This window comes from Myodes glareolus, chromosome 4 (genome assembly GCF_982192425.1).
Source record: "Myodes glareolus chromosome 4, mMyoGla1.1, whole genome shotgun sequence".
Lineage (NCBI taxonomy): Eukaryota > Metazoa > Chordata > Mammalia > Rodentia > Cricetidae > Myodes > Myodes glareolus.
Genome location: NC_142029.1, coordinates 16018031 through 16041321, shown reverse-complemented (window position 1 = coordinate 16041321; position 23291 = coordinate 16018031). Strand labels below are relative to the sequence as shown.

Below are 23291 nucleotides of genomic sequence, written 5' to 3'. Positions count from 1 at the left end.
TTCGTTTTCCACATTCAACCTTTCAATGAGGCCAATGACAGACCTCCATGAACCCTGCCACGACAGTCTGTCCCCACCCCTCTGATTTGTTGAGGTGGTATTCTAACCCTTACTTTTTTTTTAAAGTGCTAATTAGCATATGTTAATTAACATAATAATGGGTTTCATGATGACGTTTCATCATGTATAACATGCATTTTTACCCTACTAACCCCCATTACTCTCTCCTTTCTCTTGCTCTTCCACTGATCCGATCCCCTTCTCTTACCAACTAGTCCCTTTTCCACTTTCATTTTTTTTTTAAATTCATTATTTTTATATACATTGGTGTATTGCCTGCATGTGTGTCTGTGTGAAGTTGTCCTCAGGTCCTCTGGAGCTGGAGTTAAAGACAGTTGTGAGCTGCCGTGTGGGTGCTAGGAATTGAACCCTGGGTCCTTTGGAGGAGCAGCCAGTGCTCTTAACACCCGAGCCACTCAATTTTTTTTTTTTTTAAGTAACACAAGAGTTTCAACAGGATTACTTCCAGGAGTTATGCTACAAGGCGGAAGAAAATGTCTCTCCCTTCTTCCATCAACCAGTTAGCCTCTGCAAGCACTAGGGGGCGAGTCAAGGCCTGGTTAGCCACCTCCCAGGATGGATGCTCACAGCCCAGCCAGCTTGGAAACTATTCTATGTATTCTACATTTTACCTTCTTGCAATTCATTTTTTTTTTTTTTTTTGGTTTTTCAAGATAGGATTTCCCTGTGTAACAGTGTAACAGTCCTAGCTGTCCTGGAACTAGCTCTTGTAGACCAGGCTGGCCTCAAACTCACAGGGATTCACCTGCCTCTGCCTCCCAGGTGCTGGGATTAAAGGCCTGCCCCACCACCACCCGGCTCGGCTCCTTCTTGCAATTCTTTTTTTTTAAAATTTATTTATTATGTATACAACATTCCTTCCATGTATGCTTGCATGCCAGAAGAGGGCACCAGATCTCATTATAGATGGCTGTGAGCCACCATGTGGTTGCTGGGAATTGAACTCAGGACCTTTGGAATAGCTGTCAGTGCTCTTAACCTCTGAGCCATCTCTCCAGCCCCCCTTCTTGCAATTCTTATATTCTCTGTCCCACTTTTACAATGTTCCCTGAGCTTTGGAGTTGATTCAGTTTCTTGAGTCTCACTCAGTATGTAGCCCAAGCTGGCTTGGGACTCTTGGTCAATCTCCTGCTTTAGCATCCCATGTGCTAGAATTACAAGCATGTGCCACCACTCTTGGCTTCTTCTGAGTTTGTCAAGTCAAGAGGTACAGCCCACTCATCTGTGTGACCTCAGTCCCTTATACTGCCTCTGGGCTTCCAGGGCAGCAGGTCTTATCGCTTGCATTCAAGGCTGGCTAGACACCCTGCTACTCCCAACTTGCACGAACTCTCTAGAAGAGCTTTCAAGTCTGCTTAGTTCTGCAGGACTGAAGGATGACCCTAACCCCAAACTGCAGAGTCGAGAAGTTAGTCTCTGTCATGTAGGCTGACTAGTCCAGAGGGCAAACTGAAGCTCAGAGCATTATGACTGAGTTCTGCCTAGAAAGCAGAATGTCCAGGGTCCCAACCCAGGTGAGTCACTGAGCCGTGATCCACCCTCTTCTTGTGCAGCTCAATACCCGGGAGAAAAGAACAGCCAGCAGTTCTTGGTGTTTGGTTTCTACATTTTATTATTTCAAATCATGTGAACAATTCCATAAAACATGTGAAAAAAGCAAGGAAGTGTTCAACGCTGAAGGACCCGGGCCTGGGGCGAGGGCATGAGGGGCCTGGCCCCTCAGCAGGCAGCGGCGGTTCCTAGATTAGCGCTAAGGAGCTACATTTAGGTTAATGGAGCCTGGGCCCAGGGCTTCAGGGCAGGGCCCTCAGGGACATTGGCAGTTGTCTGGAACAGCCCTTGGAATCCAATTCCGTGGAGGGCAGGGCAGGGGGCCACCCGAAGAGGGATGGGTGTAAACACGCAGACACACTCAAGGCACGGAATCACTGGAAAGGGGACTGGGGAGGAGGGGTGCTGGTCAGGACCTGACAGTTTTAAATAGGTTTCTCTAAAAAGTCTTCTAGGTTTGCAGTTTTCCTTTTTTTTTTTCCTTTCCTTTTTCTTTTTTCTTTCTTTCTTTTTTTTTTTTTTTAAAGCTACGAGAATGAGCAGGTGGACTGTGTCTCCAGGAATGGTGGTCTCTCTTGCTTCTTGTGCTTTTTCCTTTGGGGCCTCCAAGCGGCAAAGGGTAGGGTAGGCAGGAGGCTCCCTGTAAACATTTGGACTTGGGTCAGGGCTGGTGTTGGACAAAGCCAGGGGTCTAGGCTGGAGAAGTGGGCACCCCTCCAGACAAGGCCTCAGGAAATTCTGCATGCGCTCCCCTCACCCCAGAACAAGACAACGGTCGGAAAACCACAACAGATGCCCAAGAAGGATGTACCATGGCTACTCCCGGCCCCTCAGACAAGGGTGGGCTTCAAACAGGGAGGCCTGTGGCAACCCCTCCCCCAAGTCTAGAGCCAAGGGAGGGGACAGGGGAGCTGAGAACAGAGAGAAAAGATGGGAGAAGCAGCTGGGGGTGGGGTGGGGGAACAGGCAGGGAGCATGGTCTTCTTGCCCCCATCTTCCTCAGGAGTAGTAGGGAGCAGAGTCGGCGGTGGCCCTGGAGGTGGAGGACAGACACAGCCTGAGTTACGTGTGGCTCTTCTTGCCTCTCTAGACAATGACCTTCTTTGCCCCCCCACCTACTTGTTACCAGGGACACAGCTGTGCCCAGGGGCCAGCTTCTGTTGCTGGGTTACAGGGTATATGTATCAGTAACGCTGGCGGTCATTGCATGTATACCAGGGCCAATGGGGCTGGCCTGGGCCAGGACTGTCATCTGAGAGACAGATGGCTAAGAACAGCATAAAGCTGGTCACTGCGCAGCGGGGTGGCCTGGTCTCCTCAGGCATCTAACTAGGCTAGTATTACATGCTGGTAAAGAGGCAGTTTCTTCTGAGGAACGCTAAATAGTTCTCTAGCTCTGTCCAGGGGAAAGTCAGATCCTTCTTCTTCCCTCCCTTGTCTGTGGTCCCCGACTGCCCTGCTCACTCTTGCTCCTTCAGGCTGACTACTCCCAAGGGACACCCCCCAGTCCCACCCGCTCTCTGAACTCAAGGGTCTCACTATGTTGTTTTCCAACACCTTGCCTTGACTCCTGACTTACCATCCTGCCAGGCCTGCTGCCCCTCAGAAGAGGCCACAGTCCTTCAGGTTATTCTTAATGATGACGTCGGTGACGGCATCAAACACAAACTGCACGTTCTTGGTGTCGGTGGCACACGTGAAGTGTGTGTATATCTCCTTGGTGTCTTTGCGCTTATTCAGGTCCTCGAACTTGCTCTGGATGTAGCTGGCGGCCTCATCATACTTGTTGGCCCCTAAGGAAGACAATGAAGACTTTTGTAATTAGAAGGTCGGTGGGTTCCTTCCTGCATGTATAGGAAGGATCTGTGCACGTGACAGACAAGCATATGTGTGCACAGCATGTTCATTTGTCAGTGCATGTGCTGTAGGAAGGATATTTCACACATGCAAATGCTCAAGCGTAGAGGTCCGCATGTAGTAACAAGCCTTCTGTGTGTACAGTACGTATTCCTGAGTGCGGTACCACATATCCCAGTGGTTTTCCTTCTGTCCAGATAGAGGCATCCATGTGCCACCATGTCCCCATTGGTACCTTCTGGGATGGTCAACACCTCATCTGTGAGATAGGCTTCACAGAGCCCCACCTGTGTACTCGGGGAAACAGATGGTCAGAGGGCTCTGTGTGATCTTCTCTTCAAACAGGTCCTTCTTGTTGAGGAAGAGGATGATGGAGGTGTCTGTGAACCACTTGTTGTTGCAGATGCTGTCAAACAGCTTCATGCTCTCATGCATGCGATTCTAAGGGAAGGAAAATGAAGTTGGTATCGCCTCTTCCCCCGCCCCCCCCCCATCTCTGCCCCCACCACCAGGGCTCTCTTGGGTTCTTACCATCTCCTCATCCTCAGCCAGCACCAAGTCATAGGCGCTCAAGGCGACACAGAAGATGATGGCCGTGACACCCTCAAAGCAGTGGATCCACTTCTTCCGCTCAGATCGCTGGCCACCTACATCGAACATCCTGCGGACATCGGGTCAACTTAGCTCCAGGGAGACACCCTTGCAATTGCATTTCACCAGCTAGCAGGCTGAGGACATAGACCTGGCCAAAGTGGGACAGCTGCCATCATGGAATCATCCGCATCCACTCACGGCAACCAGGGTTTTGAGCCTGGTCAGACAGGCTGGAGCCACGTGGCACGGGGCAGGAGAGGCTATTAGCAGGAAGTGGCTACTGATAAACTCGGTGGTGAAACATAAGGACGCGTTTTCCCAATATAGGCCTGAGGACCTCCAGAAGGACTGGGGAATTATGCCCAATGGCTACCTCAGTGGCTAGCACGTATTACCCCTAACCCTGATCAGACACCAACTCACTTGAAGTGTAAGTCCTTGAAGGTGAAGTGTGTTTCCACAATGCCCGTGGTTTTCACACGGGTCCGCAGTACATCCTGCTGCGTAGGGATGTAGTCACTCTGTGCAATGCGCTCCAGGTCATTCAGGTAACTGCAGGGAGGAAGTAGAGGGTCAGGCGGACCAAAAGGGAGCACCCTGACCTGGATCTCAGACAGACAAAACCCTGCTTCTTTCTTCTCTTTTCCCTTCCTCCTTTCTCCTCCGCACTCTACTCCAGGAAGGGTCTGGTTTATGTAGCCCAGTCTAGCCTCAAACCCACAATCCTCCTTGCCTCAAGCCCCGAGTGCTGCGATTACAGGTGTGCACCACTGTGCCTGCCATTTCCACTTCTTTAACCCTTGCCTGCTTCACAATTGTTAATGAAACGAGAAACATGGGCTTGACCCCTTTGTTTACCACCTACAGAATGGGACTGGGAGAAGGGCTATGGCTCTGTGACCCTAGCAGTCAGGGTCCTCAACTTGACCTGCATACAAAAGGACTCAGAATATTGGACCTACAAGCAAAAGGTGGAAGGGGCAAATTAGTCCTCTGGGGAGAGATTCAAGATGCTAATCGGTATAATTAAAGTACCCACTGCAGAGCAACCTGGTGTGGTCCTTTCATAGGGGACTAAACAAGTTAGGGCCTGCCAGGCCCAATGGGTCCTTTGCCTAACACCCAATAAAATTTGAGCTGAGGTGGGAACACAGACACCTGCTTGGCAGAGGCCCCTGGGGCTCCTCATCATAAGCTCCTTTAATTAGTATCAATGCCTCTTGTGCAGGGTCCAGGGCCCAGCTATCTGTCTGCCTAGATATAGCCAAGCTGTGCCGTCAGGCTGGGTCAGGCCTTGAAGCGGCTGCCCTCTACTGGTCTTTTGTTCTTGGGGCAGGGGTGCTGGGGCCAGCAGCCAGCCAAACCAGGTCAAAGGGAAATGATCTCAGAGAAGCAGGGATAGAACAGAATAACAGGAAGGGCCACGGGGGACCATGACGCACTTGCTGTGACCTGCGTACAACGTTCCATCCCCTGCAGATGGAGTCCCTAGCCTAGAAGCTTGGGGTGCGGGGGTGGGGGGCGGGGGCTTCATACCAGTCTCTCTCATCTGAACAGGCAGGTTCACCCAGGGACCCTCTGCTGTACCGTGGTCTTACCGAACTGTGGTAAAGTTTGGTGTACCCATTCCCCGTGATGCTCCATCCCATACCCTATACCCCTCCTTTAACAAGGCAAAAAGTACCCTGGCAGAGCAGGGCCTGTAGTGACCACTGAACCCCAACTTCTAAAGTAGCATGCAGTAATATCTGGGGAATAAAGACACAAGAAAACACAGGAAGTGGGAAGTGGCCTGGAGCTGGCTCCTCATCCTACCCCCCTTGAGTACTGGGGACACTGAAGTAGTTTTGCTTGTCAACCACTAAGATGATGGGGTTCACCCCTCCCTGCCTATATAGTCCACAAGTTGAGCTGGTGCTAAGTCTATGATTTCAGGGACAGTGCAGAAGCCTGGAGGCCTCTACAGATTTAGTTATGATCCCAAAACAACTAGGGGGTGGGGGGTGACACTAGGGCAGCTAGGTCATGAAAGGATGGCAGAGGAAGGCTGCTAACGTGACTGAACAGGACTTGGGAACTCTTAACCAGGGAGATATTCTCCTGCCTACTCTGTTGAGTGGGCTCAGGATTGGATGGGCAGTAGGGACCAGGTCGGGGTGGGGCTGGCTGCCTAGCTGAAGCAGGAGGAGGGAGACCTTAGCTAGCATTTATCTGGTGACACTGTCCGGTACCTATGGACGTCTCCTACCACCTACCAGGATATCTCGGCAGCCTGCCTCAGTTCTGACACACGGCTGAGCACACACGCACAGGGGAACTCAGAACTATGTACAGGCTTAAAGGATCCAAGCCCGCTAGGCCTCTGGGATTCCTGGGACACTGATTCTTCAGCTAAATCTTGGCCTTGGCTTGGATCCAGAAAAGGTCAGAAGCAAGGTCCAGGCTCTAGCTTGTGTACATCTGTCACCTCAAAGACAGTCTCTTCTTCCTCTGTGAGCCTTTGGGAAGCAGATCTGAACTCCTGTGTCCTCAGTCTGGAGTTTGCATGTGCTATGCCCCTGCCTCAAATCCCCTCTCACTCCTCCCTTTCCTACCTCTGGCTCACAGTTCTGCTGAGGCCGTCCTTCCTCTGGGCTTCCCCCCAATGGTACTGACACCTTCAGCTGTCAGTGCTTAAGGACCTGTCTTTTCCACTCATCACTGTGTCCCTGACGCTTTGCACAGAGCAGGTGGCACAAATGTTCTTCAGAACAATTGTGTGTAAAGACAGATAAGCGAAAGGAGCCTGAAAGCCACCGTGGCTGTCAACCCTCCGGGCCTTTCGATACCATGCTATCCAAGTGCTCCCACCCAACCCGCCATCAAAGCCTCTGTGGACAGTCATCAGCTTCAGCACCCTGGGACTCCTTACCATGTCTGGTCCCTTGCAGTACTTACTAAGCGGCTGAATCATTGAGCTGGTATTCCCGTGAGCGACCAAAGCAGGCTTGCACACCATGGTCAGCCCAGAGCCTCCGGATGACACCAGACAGATCTTCAGGAAGCATACCTTGCTCCTCAGCAGCACAGGACAGTGCAAACAGCTGCCTGGCATCATCCTGGCACAGAATTGGAGGGCAGTCAGCTGGGTAAAGGAACGTACCCCTATCCGACTAGTAGAGGGAAGGATCCACCCCCAGAATGGAGCCCAGGTTTGGGGTACTCTCAGGTTCCCCAGGACGAGACTTATCCCGAAGGCTTCTGGGAGACAGGTGGAGGAGGAAGAGTGGAGGAGTGCACATACCGCACGCTGGGGGTCGGCAAAGTCAATCTGCAGGTTGCCCATGGCCTTGACAATGGCCATGATAGACTGGATGGTGTTGCTGTAGACAACAGCACGATACTGCCGACATTCTTCCTCTGAATAGCCATCTTCATGGATGATCCTATCAGAGAGGTCAAGAGTTATGGTCCACAAACCACGAGAAAACACATGGCTACCAGGGGCTACTGGGGACTGCAGGGATCTGCTCCAAAGATGGGGACCCCTGGCCTGTGAATCCTAATTGATATAAACAGCTACGAGGCACCGTGAAACAAGTGGAGACCAAGCAAAGACACAGCACAGGGTCAGAGGAAGAAGATGACCAAAGTCTGGGGACCACTGCAGACCACTTACTTCATCTGCTTGACGATGGTGCTCTTCCCTGATTCCCCAGCACCTGCAATAGAGGGTACAGATGTCAGGGACAGGCCCAGTGGGCTCTGGGAGTAGACTAATGGCCTAGTCGCCATTATCCCTGACGGTATTTATCCCTTACCTTCCACAAATCAGTGGCACAGGGAGATAGAGGTGTCACCAGTAGTGGCCACAGTGGCTAAGGAAATCTATAATATCCGTCCCACGATGGGCTCCTGCAGGCCTCTGCTTCCCTAAGCTCCACTGTCTACCAGGGTTCGGCAACCCTGCCCTGAATGATTTGCCCTGCAAGGGATTTGGCTAAAGACTTAAGTCCACATTCTCTGTTCTCACACATGCAGGCTTGCCACCCTGTGCACTTCAGGCAGAGCTGGCTGGAAGGTACCCTGCATATTGCAAGATGAGCAGAACCACCCCCCACAAACCCTGAGATTTAGCTGCTAAGCAACTTATAAGGGCCACAAAGTCACATTCCTGCCCTCTGGATATGGCCCAAGGCCCCACCCTCTGCTTTCTGGACCAGCTCTGTCCTAAACAGATGGAAAATAGAATTTCTCTCCTCTCTCTCACACAAAGTTCTGACTCAAGCGTCTCAGCCTGGCAGAGCCTCTGTCCTCATTTCTCCGGGATGGGCTCTGAGGTTTGCTAGTCCCTCCCATGTTCGCCACAGCAACTCCATTAAACAAGTATCTTTTCTGGCCTCCTTTTACAGAGGACACTGAAGTTCAAAGGTTACATTCTTGGTGTAGGATCATGCAAACAACATTCCAGATGGCACCACAATGCCAAGCTACGGCCCCCTCCTCCTTCCCAGCCTTGGCCCAGGTTCCTTCTGCTCCTGCCCCTTCACCAGCTGTCACTCCTGTACTGCCAGGTACTGCCTGCCTCTTGCTTCCTTCAGGTCCCTGCTCACACTGCTCCGTTTACTGGGTAAAGCTGCCCCGTGTTCTGTTCACGGTATCCCAGGTTTATGTCTCCAAGCAGTTCACAGGGTTGGCAGCAGCGTCTACGGAGAGGTCAAATTTGGAAACTCTATTTCATTTATTTATTTATTCATTCACTCCTGAGACAGGGTTTCTCTTTGTAGCTTTGGAGTCTGTCCTGGAACTTGCTCTGTAGACCAGGCTAGCCTAAAACTCAGAGATCCACCTGCATGGATCCCAAGCGCCGGGATTAAATGCGTGTGCCACCACCGCCCAGCAACTCTATCCTTTCTATTAGGATCCCTTAGGGATAGTCAACTTATAATGGGCTAACACACTAACAAAAACATCATCAGTAATAATGATGGCAAAGCTGTGGTGAGCACCCACTGTGCGCCAGGGGATGTTTTATACCGACTGTTTTGTTTTTTTGAGAGACAGGGTTTCATGTAGACCAGGTTGGCTTCAAATTTGCCATGAAGCCAGAGATGACCTCAAATTTCTGATCTTCCTGCCTGGAATTACAATTGTGTATCAACATGGCCAGTTTGTTGTTTGGTCCCCCCATTATTATTATTTTAAGGCAGGGTCTCACTATGTAGCTCTGGCTGGCCTCAAACTCACAAATACACCTCCCTCTGCGAACCTCCTGAGTGCTAGGTTCAGAGGCATGCACCGCCATCCCCAGCCCTTTGTTATAGCTTTTAAAGTATTTTATTTTGGGCCAGAGAGATGAATCAGTGGATAAGAGCACTTAGTACTCCTTCAGAGGACCTCAGTTTGGTTCCCAGCACCCATATGGTGATTCACAACAGTATGTAACATGATTCCAGGGGCTTCGATGCCTTCTGGCCTCTGTGGGCACCCCTACACATGGTGGATTTAGACATTAACAGGCAAACACTCATACACACAAAAATATAAACAGATCTCTTTATGTGTACGGTTGTTTTGCTTGCATGTTTATCTATGTCACATGTGTGCCTGGTGCCCACAGAGACAGACAAGGCTGCTGGACTTCTTGGAACTACAGTTATAGATGGTTATGAGCTATCACGTGGGCACTGGGACTGAACCTGGGTCCTCAGGAAGAGCAGCCAGTGCTCTCAACTGCTGAGTCATTGCTCCAGCCTCCATTTATTTTATTTTAAATTATGTGTATGGGTATGTGGATGTCAGCGTGGGCGCTCACAGAGGCATCTAAATCTTCTGAAGCTAGAGCTAAAAAGTGGTTATGAGCAACCCAACACGGGTGCTGGGAACCAAATTTGGGTCCTCTACAAGAAGAACAAAGACTCTTAACTACCGAGCCATCTCTTCAGCCGACAACATTTAAATAATGTGTGTGCATGCAGACATTCGCCTTGCAACAATCAGCTCTTTCCTCCCACCAAGTGGATCTCAGGGATCAAACCCCAGGTGCCCAGCTGGGTGGCAAGTGCCTTCACTGGCTGAGCCATCCTACCACCCCACTGCCCAGTTGTTGTTTTTAACTTTATTTTTAGTTACGTGTATCTACTTGTGTGTCAGGGAGTGAGTAGGTACACGCGCATGCAGGTACCCACAAAGGCCAAGAGAAGATGCGAGGTCCCTTAGAGATGGAGTTACAGATTGTGAACCGCCTGATGTGTGTGCTGGCACTGAACTCGGGTCCTCTGCAAGAGCAAGAAGCACCCTTAACTCCTGAGCCATCTTTTTAGCCAAGCCATGCCCAGTTTTTATGTGGTGCTGGATTTGGCTGAGCCCAGGGCTTCAAGCACACTCAGTAAGCACTTCACCTACTGTATTTACTAGGAACTTTCATCTTCACAGCAACCTGAGGGAGCATCTATTCCCACCTCCATCTCTAAGGAAACCGAGGCACATGTTGGCAGTCCACCTTGCTCTGTACAGTTCCTCCTGGAGATCCTATGTCCCTGAGCCCAGCTGTCCTTGTCACTGTGTTCTCTCTGGCCCAGTCTCTGAGGTGCTTAATAAGCAACAGGGACAAACAAGCAGTAGCCGGATAGGCTGACAGACATTATCAGGACTCAGTAAGTCTCAATTTCCCTACCCAAACCCATATCTCACTGGGGAAAGTGAGGCACAGTTGTGCCCCCCACAAGAGCGGGTCGGGTACATCCCCAATCCAGCAGCTGTTCTGAGGGGAAGGTTTGCGTTCTTACAAATATGCTAGGTGCTTATAATCACTGAGTATCCGATTGTCCAAAGCCTGATTCCGAGAATGGTGTGGGAACTATTAAGGTACAGACCTTCCGGCCTCGGATAGTGTTCTCTATGATCATATACCCACACACAGAAGTGGAATGAGGCTCTTTCACATTCTACAGGCCCAGAGGGATGTTCAGAAGGCCCACAAAGCCTGCCCACACTATCCAACCACTGACTGCTAGGCCCACAGAGCCTCAGTATCTGCCAAGAGAAGAAAGGGCACAGTGGCCACCTAGCTAGCCTTCCCACTTGTTTCCACACAGGAGAGGGAAGGGGAGCCATCTGGAGCATAGGAAGAACCAGTTTCAGTCAGGATTGAGGCCTCATTCAGGGAGCAGAGGTTAAAGATGTGAAAATGTGGGTCAGATGGGTCATGCTGTCCAGAGTCCAGGGAAGGATCACTGAGCAGAGTCCAGGACAGATGGGAAGTAATGGTGGCAGATGTCCAGGCCTCTGGAGACCTCAAGTGAAGGTTGTCCCCTCTTACATGACTTTGGAACGTCTGGCTATGTGAGGCACCGGTTTCTCTACTGGCCACTGTAGGTAAAGAGGGCATCTAATCCTCCGACCACTCTCTCCAGAGATATTGTGGGCTACCCGTGACCCTGCCCAGTGCCAGGGATGATGGTACTTGCTTTGCATTTGATTTCCCTAGCAAACCTGGCAGACACCAAAAGGGCCACACCTGAGCAAGCCAGGCCAGGAACCAGGTTCATATACTTCTTACCTCTGCCAGCTGAAGGCCTCCTTTCACACTGCCCTAGTACCCCAGTTTCCCTTTTTTAGGACTCTCAAATTCTGAGTTAGGGCAGTCTCTGTATCTAGCAGGGGTCACTGCAAGCACAGCCCCCTTTGACAGGTGGATAAAACAAGGCCATGGAGCTTCCATCCCTGGGACTCAGGGAGGTCCTTTTGTCATTGCAGCAACTGTGACTCAGGCAGGAAGTAGTAGAGGCAGGACAAGGGTGCGGTACTGGCAACCAAGAAGGAAGTAGGGAGACATCAGGACTGAGTCGGGGAAGGCAAGGTGCTGGAAGCAGGTCATCCAGTGAAAGGTGTGTGGTAAAATCTTGGTTCTTACACAGACTTGGTGCTCCAGGAGATGTGGGGCCATAGAGTCATTCGTCACTGTCCCGACGGCCTTTTCTCCATCATGGCCTGACACATCACTCCTACCATCTGGCCTGGAGTGTGGCTGTACTCACTCAGCTTCCCTGCCAGCCCTGTGCCTATTCTGGGAAAAGCTTCCCCAGCAGCAGGCTCTGGACTGATGCAGAGGTGCCTGCTGAACAGACAGCAGCAGGTGCCAGCCTCTCCCGCCCCCACCAGGTGCTCCATCCCCAGCCAGATGAGGTCAGAGGGGATCCACGGAGCTCCCCTAGGGTGGCCATGATATTCCCACCAGGCTACACCTCTTCCCACAAAGGAAAACATCTCTGCAGCTTTTGTCCTAAGTCCAGCTGCTGGGCCCACTGCAGGAGGGCAGTGATCTCAGAGAGAGCACCTGCTTCTACATGAGCTCCTATGGTGAGAACAGACCAGAGGAAGAGAGTACCACTCCATCTACCTGGTGAGACCCACAAAGCCTTGCCACAGACAGGCCTGTAAGTTCAAACACTCGATGCTCATCTAGGCCCCAGCGTCTAGGACTCTGATATGCATCCATCTTGGACTCTCCACCTCCTACGTTAGGGTTAGAGCTGCCGGGACACTGGGACCTACTGCTGTCCTTTCTGGCCTCAGTTCCTTTAACTTTTGGATCTTCTCCCGCCCCAGGAGCCGGGGTGGGGGTGGGGGGGGATAGAGATCTACTCGGACCTGCTGCCCATACTGCTCCTTCCTGAGGTTTCCATTTGTTCAACTCTTTCAGGTCTCTGGTACCTCATCTGTGAAACAGAACAATGCATTTTCTTCGTTTCTCTGTGTCGCTCTCGCTGTTCTGGAGCTCACTTTGTAGACCAGGCTGGCCTTGAGCTCAGAGATCCACCCGCCTCTGCCTCCCAAGATTTGGGACTAAAGGCGCGCGCCACCACCGCCCAGTCGAGCATTATCCAACAGAAGAGCACTGAGAAATGAATGCAAAGCTGCTCCCGAGCACCTCACCCGAGGTTGGTGTGGAGACACAAGTTACTGCTGGGGCTGGAGAGGCGGCTCGAAGGCTAAGCGCACTGGCTGCTCTTCCTCTGACCCTGGTTTGACTCCCAGCATCCAAATGGGAGCTCACAACCCTCAGTAACCACAATTCCAGGAAATGTGACACCCTCTTCTGAGAGATTGTCCAGGTACCATGGCAAGTATGTAGCACACAGACACACATGTAGGCAGTCATTTAATCATTTAATAGCTAAATAATCAAAAAATACATTATATGATATTCTCTAAGAATTAAAAAAATTTAAAGTCTTAGAGAATTTAGTAAGTAAATAAAATATATATGTAGATATGGTTTTTTTGAGACAGGGTTCCTCTGTATAACAGAACTGGGGAACTGGCTGTTTCCCAGAACTTGCTTTGTAGACCAGACTGGCCTTGAACTTACAGAGATCCACTTGCCTCTGCCTCCCAAGCACTGGGAACAATATGCACCACTATACCCGGTAATTATGTGTGTGTGTGTGTGTGTGTGTGTGTGTGTGTGTGTGTTGTGTGTATGTGTGAGGGTGTCAGATACCCTGAAACTGTCTAGTTGTGAGCTGCCACGTAGGTGCTGGGATCGAACCTGGCAGGGCTCTTAACTGCTGAGCCATCTCTCCAGTCCATAAAAGCATACTTTTTAAAAAAGTTACTAGTGTCTGGGCACGGTGGCACATGTCTGCAATCCCAGCATCTAGAAGGCTGAGCAAGGGGATGTCGAGTTCAAAGTCAGCCTTGGTTCCACAGTGAGAGCCTTACCAGAAGGAAGAAAGTACAGGTTTCCCCAAACATCACTTCCTATAGCTCACACAATGGCCGGTGGCTCTGGTCACAGTAACACAGGCAGAGTGAAGTACTACGGTTTTGTCATTTGAAGTAGAACTTCTGAAGACCCGGGGAGAAAGAGCAGCAGTTGACAGGCTACTATAGAGCGGGGAGGGTGGCCTGCGGGACAGCCTGGGACGGAATGAGAACTCGCTCACTTCTCTTGCACACACCAGGGACTTTGACACAGTGCCTTCCTCTTGCCCGGAGGCTTCCCAGTTGACTCTGTTCACCCACTCCACACACTCAGAGGCTGGAAAAGGGCCTCCCTAGAGGCAGCTCCTGAGCTGGTGGGCTCCCCTGGAATTCATGGGCTAAGGAGAACAGGCAGCTGACGTGGCAGCCCAAGGGCAGAGATTCTCATATGTAGCTGGGACCACAGGGTAGGCTTGGACAGCAGCCCAGCTCAAAGCCACAGCGCCAGGCACACCCATTCTGCCACAATCGCAGTGGGTCACAGTAGAGATGGGTCTGAGCGCTGGGAAGGCCACCCTAAAGGTAACCAAGATAGCAGAAAGGTGCTGAGTCTTGGGTGCTGTGCCGCCTCGACCATTCTCGGTCCTCCCTGCCCCAGAGTCCAGGGTCTCGGGCTCAGCGGCCACCAGGGGGAGCCCAGCAGCCAGAGACAAAGCAGAGGCGGTGGGGGCTGGGCAGAGCAGCGAGTGTTTTGTTTCAGCCAAGCAGACTCCCCAGCTAGGGGTGGCTGGGGGAGGTGCCAAGACCCTCAGCTACAACAACCTCCTCCCTGGGAAGCCCCCAGCCAGCTTCAGAGTCTGAATACACAGAGACAATGGAAACAGGAGGGAAGAGAGGAGGGGGTGCCCAGCCAGACAAAGGCTCCAAACCCCACCCCAGGCCTCTCTTCCTTCCTCCAGGTGCGGTTCTTTGACCCCCTTAAGCCCTCCAAGGAGGTTCAGCGTAGTCTCACACTGGGGGGAGAGGAAGGTGGGGTTTTGGAAGGAACCCACAACACTTCCACCGGAGTCTTTGGACCAGTCCTCCACCAGAAGCCCCAACAAATCAGTCACTCCCATACCTCCTGAGGCTGTAAGTCTCTCCACCTGTAAGAGCCTGGAGACACTGGACGAGACCCAGGCCATTGACACATCTTCCTAACAGCTTTTCCCTGGACTCCTTCAGCTACCTCTTCTGAATAACTGAGGCAGGCCCTAGGGTTTTAACTGCAGCCTGGGCCTCAGTGTTCCCGTCTGTGAAATGTAACCCCTTATGGGAATGTGCCAAGCCCAAGGCCCGCCCTGAGCAGCTTTCCTACGATCTTCAGTCACTCCAAACTGCCTTTGGGCAGCGGTTCATGTAGAGCGGTCCCAGTACTGAGCAAAACCTGAGATCACACAATGAGGAATGTGGCCGGATTGGGTCCCTTTGTCCCCAGGCCTTGGTGGTCTATCTAAGCTTTCTAGCTAGTACAGCCTCCGAGGCAAGAGGGCCTGTTCTGGCAACATGACAGAGTCTCTTGGAACCTCCATGAGGAGGATAACCCTCACCTAGTCACAGACCTGAGACCTGGAGGTCAAGAAGCAGGGCATGTGTATAATTGTGACCGGCCCACACAGCAGCCACCTTCAGTCATCACACAGCGCCACCACGCACACTGAAGCCACCAGTGAACTAATATTCACGCTAGAAGCCTTGTAGGAACATTCTGCCGTTCCCCATCTGTCTAATTCCCACCCTGGGCAACCAGCAGAGACTTCAGAGTCTTTCAACATTCCTCTAGCCCAGTCTGTCTCAGACTGGAGGTCAGGGGAGCAAGGGGGACAGGGCAAGCCAATGCTAAGTTAATGAGTACGACGTGAGCGCTATGAGGAACACAGGCTGAGAGGAGAGGTTCCAAGAGACAGGAGGGGCCATATGTAGAATGAAGCCATAGGTAGATTTCTGTTTGGATGGCAGAATGGTTCAAGGAATCATGTGTTTCACCTTTCAGGGTAAAAGAGGACTTAAGACTCCTCGAGGCAGGGTTCCCAATACCCACAAATCATATGCGCACCTGTAACAGGTGCCACAGTACCTGTCATCTTAACACCAATCCTGGCAGGGCACAGACACCAAGGGCTACAGTGGTTGGACAAGCGCACAAGGACCGCTTGAGTCACCTCCTAGCATCTATCTCTGTTTGTTTGTCCTCAGTTTCTCCACTGGTGAGAAAGGTACCGGTGCAACGCCTATCTAGGCCTCCCAAGATCAAACAGACCTCAGAGCGTGGTGTCACATAGCCAGGGTTCAATCAGAGGCAGCTGCTGTTATGAGCAGAAAGGAAACCAAGGTATGGAGAAGGTGCCCAGCTTCAGCAAGTAGTGATGGGAGAGCCTTAGGCTGGGCTGAAGGCCCCTCATCAGCCCCAAGGCAGGGAAAACCCAGAGTGAGATAACAGGGGGCTGCGGCTCCACTTCCAGGCATTCATCTCTGCCCGTAGCTGGCCTTCCTGCTTTGAGGGCAACGGCCACTCAGGAATCTAAGAGCAGCTTCTGGTCTTCCTGCTGGACCTCCCACTGGTGTCCCTCTCCCAGCCACCACTTCCTGTGGCTAAAGGAGGGGCTTAGAATCCTTCTCAGAAGCACTGCCTGACATCCTGGCCCCAGCAGTTGCTAGGATAGGACAAGGACAAGGCCTTAACCTAGTGACTGAGTGCTGGAGGCTTGCAGGAACCCACAGGTGAGCCTGGGCAGGTGCGAACTTTCTAGGCCTTTTGGCTGGCAAAATCCTAAGTGACTCAGGACCCACACTTCTGCACTGGCATCCAGGCGGCCCTCTGGCCTCTTCCTCTTTTGGGCTCCTCCCCACCAGCTGCTTCCTTTTTCTCTGATGTGGACACCATTTCCCTGAGAGGCCCAGCTACATGACTTCTTGCCCCTGCTCCTGCCCAGGCACACTAGGGACGGCCATCAACGTCCTCTCTACACTCTGAAGCAGTTGGGGTGGGAATAGCATCCCCAACGGCTTAAAGCCAGCTTCTCCCCACCAACCCTTTGAAGACCCCACTTTTACTCAAACAAGCTAACACCCTTGCATGCAAATTCTGAAGGCCAACCCTGAAAGGTAGCCCAGCAATCATTGCTTGGTCCTGGAAGATGATCCTCCCCAAACCACCAAGAGTAGCTTCAGACCCATGAAACACCAACAGGGTGAGGGTGGGGTTGGTTTTAGTAAGAACAAGAGCTCTAGGCAAAAGACAGGGTGTGGCTAGACAGAAGAGGCCCCACCCTGCACCTGTAGCTGAGGCTGGGGCTTCCTGAGAGCACCAGGTACCCGGGCACACTAAAGGGGTCCAATCCTTTGCTCACCCCAGGGCACCCTGCAGAACAGTCTTAATCACGATCCATGAGCTGTGGCCTGGCAACAACCTACTAACTCTCTTTCTTCTCAGTGAATTCCCAGCTTGCACCCAGGGAGCCAAGAAGGCTGCCAAGCCTATGCCCTCTTCCACTGGCCCACTCCTACCTGTCCCAGGACCAAGGTGAGTGGAGGCTACAGCGCTCAGGCTCCAGGTGACACCTCTCATCCTTGGCTGGTGGTAGGGGTGGGGTCCCCTGGTCCCTTAGTAGCTAAGATTTCTGGGTAAACAAAGTTGTTTGCACCATCTTCCTGCCAAGTGAACCAGTGACTTTTAGAAACAACTTGAGAGAGATGCAGTGGAGGGTGCAGACTGAGGGCAGGATACACAAGATTAGAGCGCTTTTCCAGTGTCCCAGGTACCAGCCCCAGCCACCAGTGCTAAGGAGGCCTGGAGACATCACTGAGATTGATCACTGCAGTCGTGGCCCCACCCCCACCCCCGGCTGCCACTTAGTGGACAAATCAATGTTTGCCTTACTTCTCAGATCAGCCCAGGGCCAACCCTACAAGTTCCACAGACCCAAATGAGCCCTGACTATGCCCACTCCAGATCTGGCAGCCTAGGCTCTGACTTGACAACAGTAGGTGGCTTGATGCTCGCCTGAGAGCTTCTTGTGTGGAAACCTGTGCCCCTCAGCTGGCTGGCCTGCCACCTTCAGCCACAGCAGGTCATTCCCAGTAATGACCACCTGTCTGACTCTGTTCAAAGGTTCCCCCACCCCGACCCCACCAGGGATGCCCCTGGCTGAGCTGTCCTAATTCACCAGTTCAGGAATATCCTTTAAAATACGTAGTCTCCACGGACTCCTATCCTGCCCAGGGCATTGTGCAGCTCTTTAAAGTTGGCTGTACCAGTACTGAAGTGATGGGCCGGGCTGAGCTTAGCAGGGCTAGGCAAAATGCAGACAGAGGAGGTTAGAAATGGCTTGGACACCCCCCCCCCCACTCCCTCCCTAGCGTGGGAGCTCATCCAGGCTCGCCCGGGTAGACAAAGCCTTGCCCAGCCTGGGGGAGGGGTGGGAAGAGACTTCGAGGCCCAAGCAGACCAGCTCCCCATTCAAGTGCTAATGAGCTCCAGCAGGGGAGAAGTGGGTTAGGGGAGGGAGAAGGCCTGAGTACCAGCCCACCTGGCTCGCAGAGCTCTGCCACACCCCCAAGGCTAGGCCCCCAGAGATTAGGCCTTAAATCCCTGGAACAGCCAGTCACTCCATCCAACATCAATTCCTAGCAAACCCTGGCCTTCCACTAGCTGTGAACCTCCTGGGGGCAGGGAAGGGAGTTCCCCCGGGGTCCCCATACTGTGCTCAGGCAGCTGTCAGAGAGAGCAGAGGACCCCTCATCTGGTTTTGTTTTTTAGCCTCCAGGCTCTGGAGTACTGTGAGTTCATGATAGATAGGCAGCTCTCTTGGAAGAACTTTTCCACCGGAAGCAGTGCAGAAGGTGGAACCAGGATTGTTTTTAAAATTTTATTTTATGTGCATTAGTATTTTTGCCTACATGTATGTCTGTATGAAGGTATTAGATCCTCTGGAATTGGAGCTATAAACAGTTGTAAGCTGCTAAGTGGGTGCTGGGAATTGAACTCAGGTCCTCTAGCAGATCAGCCAGTACTTTTGACCGCTGAGCCATCTCTCTAGTCCTAGGATTCTAACTCACATCTACATAACCCCCAGGACGGTCTAGCCAGGGTGAGCCACCAGCCCCAGGCCAGGAGACATCCACCAAATCCTTGGGACTCTTGGCCACATCTCCTGTCTCAGTGCCTTTGTTGAATTGGTTCTCTCTGTCCTGGTGTCTGGCACTGGCCAATCACCACTGACAATCATCTCATGGGCTAATGATGTCCATTTTGTAAGCTACCTAGGAACTCCTCCAGAAAGCCTCCCTTATAGGTCCCAGTGCCTAGCTAGTCAGGGTCCTAGGCCAGCCCACCCGTCCATCTCCTAGTCGGCAGCCCCAGGATTCTATTTTCATTCTCTCATTCCCATACATGGTCTCTCACCCCCAAGGGCTGTGGCCTCTTCCAGGACGTATTCAAGAGCATCATGGTTCACACGCATACTTGATATGCACCAATGCAGTATGCCTGTGTTCTGCTAGACACACAGACAGGACACAGGCAGCGAAACTGTCTTCCTTGCCCTGTAAATCTACTGAAGCCTGGCTTTGGGCAGTACCTGCGCTAACAGGCCTGGAGCTCTGGCAACAGCGCTCTCAGGCAGCTGTCACCGGTCCCAACACAGGTGAGGTGAGACTGCAGGGTCAGCCACTCTCTCACACAGAGTCCCTACTGTGTGGTGTGCCCTGAGATAGGCTGCAGGTTGGGCTGCAGGAGATCTGTGACAGGCAGGGTGCACCTGTCTCCGAGGCACCTGCGCCGGCTGTGATGGGGCCGCAAAGAACCTAAGAACTTTGCTTTCAGCATCCTGCCACTCTTGGTCCTTGATCTGCCAATGAGCACTTGTCACCTGCTCACAGTGTACCAAATTGTGACTCAGTGACCTCCATCCACCCACCCCCCAAACCAAGTCCACTAAATACATCCTTCATTCAACATACAAGGGAAAAGGACACAACTCTGCCTGCTTGCCTCAAGGGCCAATACCATGTTCTAGTAGGGAAAGCAGAAACTCAGGGAGCAGAGATGCTGCAACAGCCTTGGTGGGACTTCAGGGAGGATTCTGGGAGATCTACGGAATATTAAAGAGCAATCAAGCAGGGAAGATACAAAGTCCCGTGACGAGACAGAACACACAGCATCTATGGAGCCCACAGTGGACACTGCTTCTCCCAGTGTGTCCAGCTCAGGTTGTCACCAGAACAGCCAAGGTCCACCTGGACCTCGCTGGTCAGTCAGGTTGAACTGGGGGTCCATAGGGGGTTCCCCTGCAATGAGACTAGTATCAGCTTCTCTACTTGCCCGACCAAACTGCCAAGGGAAACTATCTTGCTAGTATGTACCACATCTGCCTCTGCCCTGGTGACAGTGACTGTGCCCGCCTTCTGGCAGGGATACAGGGTACGGAGGGAGACAGTGTGCGGGTGGGGCAGCAGGCGTGGTTCTGGCTGGGAGAGAAGATTGGCACTTGCCCAGCCTAAGTCCCCGTTGCCTGGACAGAGTCTCTGGCTCCGCATAACTGGTGCCCAGAATTCTGAACCTGCTACAGCTAGGATCCCTATTGTCACCTTATTCCTTCCTGAGGAAATGAGTAACTCAAGCCGGGACCCCTTCCCAGGTAGCAGTGACAGAGTGGTCATGCAGACCGGGTTGTCCATTTCAGGCAGAGCTCTCTGTCTTTGGCTGCATACCCTTTGGAGGGTTGTAGCCTCACAGTGGGTACCCCTCTAACACAAGCCTGGAATTCCACTTTGGAGGAAGGAACAGTCAGAGGGGTAGGATCCTGGAATAGACTGTTCTGTGATAAAGTGCTAAGACCGCTGCTATACCACTGGCTGATGCCAGCCTAGTCGGAGGAGGAGATCCTGGATCCCACCTAGCCTGTCCGGAAAGCTCAGACAGGCTTTAAGAGGCAAGCCTGTCAGGATAGAGGAAGCCTTGTGCGGTACAGAACAGGCCAGAAGTCCTGTGCAACCCCTTCCCCCGGCTCTCTGGTCCAGACTCACAACTCCTTAGCTACCACAATAACTGCAATAAACCTGGGAGGGGCTGGTAAGGGGCTCCAGACTGGGCACTGGGAGGTAGCGTTCCCGGAAGTGCCCTCCGTAGGCCCAGCAGCAACGGACATTCCGCCGCCGCCGCGTCGACACCCACTCACGGCTTGCCGCACTCGCAGCAGAGACAGGAAGAGGCAAGCGCCCAACGCAAAGCAGCCCAGGAGGCTGGGCCGCCGCCCCTTCCCGCCCCTTCTCTCCCTCCCCGCGGCAGCAGAGGAGCGGATGCCATTTTGAAACCTCCGGGGCTGTGCCCCCAGGCCGGGTCCGCCGGGACAGTCAACAGATGGATCCATAAAGACAGACATGTTGTTTCTCGGCCACAGGCCTGGCAAAAAATGCAAGGCTTTTCATAGCCTGCAGGCCCCAAGGCGGCCCTGGGACTGAGGGGCCACACCCCCCCCACATACTACCCAGCCGATTGCGCTGCTACGCTGATGCTGCTAGGGCCTTCCTCGCCACAATCCAGGGGACCCCATCTTTCCAAGTGAGGCTTCTACAAGGAACCACTCTGACTCCCAGTGGGAGACTGGACACAACCACCAGGCCCACTGCCTTTGCCAAAGCCTAGCTTCTGAGCACAAGGGGCTACCGGTAGCTGACTCCCCCCCAACTCCTCATTCAGCTTGCCCACTCCTCCCCATCACAGGATTCCATTGGGAACCTGCTTCCATTGGGAACCTGCAGTATCCTAGGCCGTCTCCCAGGCCTTTCAGCCCTGGGTGTGAGAACCCCAGCGCCCGTCAGCAGATCTCTTCAGAAGCACAGGGGCAGCAATATGTCGGTTGTCTCACAACTTCCACTTCCCCCCCAATCCCAGCAGCCACCATCTTCCTCGGCCTTGGAAGTGGCAACAACCCTAACTCCTCCATGTTCCCTCCTATTTGCCCAGACTCCCCTGGCCCTGGCCCAGACAAGCCTTGGAAACTAGGAAACACATTCCCAGGGAATGGAACTTCCCACAGATGCTTGAGGCCTGGTCCCTCTTCCCCTCAATGTGACTCAGTCCAGCCTCTTGGGGAAGGAGGGGTCTGCCCAAGCCAGCCTCTGGTTCTCCTCCTCCCGTCACAGCCCACCTGGGACAGGAGGGTGCAGAATCAAGCGAAGGCTTCAGTGTGAGAGGCGACTTAAAAGAGGGGCGGATGACTTGGGGGTTGATGCCTGCGGAGAGAGATCTGGTGACCTGGCCCAGAGGCTCTACAGGGATTCAAGCTGGAGAGGACTCGAGAGTCAGTCTCCCTCTTAGGAGGGTCTTAAGGGGTCAGAGTGCACAGGCAGAGGATACATGATCCAGAGTAAGGCTAGGTAAAGAGGGAGTGTGCTGGGGCTTGACAAGGGTCCCAAAGAATGTCAATAGAAACAGAACAGGTGGAGCTTGGAGGTTCTAAAGGTTTAAGAAAGTGTGGGAATACAAGGCAGGGGCTGAGTTCCCTGAGACTGAATAGTAAGGGTGGGGGGATAGTCAAGCAGGGTTTGGGGGTTTGGGATCAGGGATGAGTTGAGGGTCTGAACTAGAGTCTGGAGAGGATTAAAAGTCTAGACCAATCCAGAGTTTCCAATCTTAAAGGGTGGTCCAAGGGGTTTCAAGCTCAGGTGGAGGCAGTATCCACGCCAGGTAGTTTCAGGTTCTTGTTTGGGGATTAGTTCTGTGAGTCAAGGGTCCCAAACCGGGCGATGCCTCACCTAACAGAAGCAACTTCACCTCCCGCGCTGCCTTCTCGCCGTCCTCCCGCAGGTTCTTGTCGATCATCTTAGAGCGCTCGGCAGCCGCCTTGTCCTCGGCGCTCACGGTGCAGCCCATCCTGCCGTCCGCCGGCCCGGCCTGGCCCCCACACGGCCCACGGCCCGGCTCGGCCCCGCCCGACCCACTCCACTCCCTCCGACGGCCCTCTGCGGGAAGCTCTCAGGTCCGCAGTTCCGAGCGACTGCGGGAGGCGCCTTCCCGGCCGCCGCGCACCGACGGCGGGGCGGGCCAGGGGTGGGGCCGGGGCGAACCAAGCCCGAGACTGGGCCGGGGCGGGTCTGGAGGTGGGGCTAGAGGAAATTTGGGGATGGTGATTGGTTAGAGGGCGGAGCAAAGGGAGAAGTTAGGCTCAGTCCAAGGCTGGGCGAAGGCTGAAAGCGGGCCGCAAAGAGGGAAGGCGTTAGGGGTAGAGCGAACACAGGCCTCTGGGCGGGCTGCAGGCGGAGCTCGGCTTGGATTGGGTGCTGAGAGCCTGGGGCTCTGTTTCAAGACTGTAGGACCCGTTGATCTGGTAGCCCAAGGGTCGGGACTGGCTGCCTTCGCTACAGGGCAGGACTCTGAAAAGAAACCAGGACTCTGAGCTTTTTTGAATTAAAAGAGTAAGATGGAGGAAGTGTGTCTTCACTTGCTAGAAGTGAACTCATAAACTTGTTCGGGGGATCTA

The 23291-nt window shown here is 53.0% G+C and overlaps 1 protein-coding gene across 1 annotated transcript; it reads right to left on the bottom strand.

The window, feature by feature from the left end:
- Positions 1–1675: 1675 nt before the first annotated feature.
- Gnai2 (G protein subunit alpha i2) lies at positions 1676–22775 on the bottom strand. The gene is made up of 9 exons (XM_087905269.1): positions 22567–22775; positions 7742–7784; positions 7367–7508; positions 7021–7181; positions 4507–4635; positions 4021–4150; positions 3777–3930; positions 3212–3425; positions 1676–2665 (listed from the first exon to the last, which is right to left on the bottom strand). Exons 1-8 carry the CDS (start codon positions 22682–22684, stop codon positions 3235–3237), a joined length of 1068 nt encoding a protein of 355 aa, XP_087761395.1. The 5' UTR covers positions 22685–22775; the 3' UTR covers positions 1676–2665; positions 3212–3234.
- Positions 22776–23291: the final 516 nt, after the last annotated feature.

Coding starts and splice junctions, on each gene's coding strand:
- Gnai2 (XM_087905269.1), bottom strand. CDS start 22,684: ATGGGCTGCACCGTGAGCGCCGAGGACAAGGCGGCTGCCGAGCGCTCT. Junction 4,636..7,020: donor CTCAATGATTCAGCCGCTTA/GTAAGTACTGCA, acceptor TCCTCCCTGCAG/TTACCTGAATGACCTGGAGC. Junction 3,426..3,776: donor CTGTTTCCCCGAGTACACAG/GTGGGGCTCTGT, acceptor TGTCTTCCTTAG/GGGCCAACAAGTATGATGAG.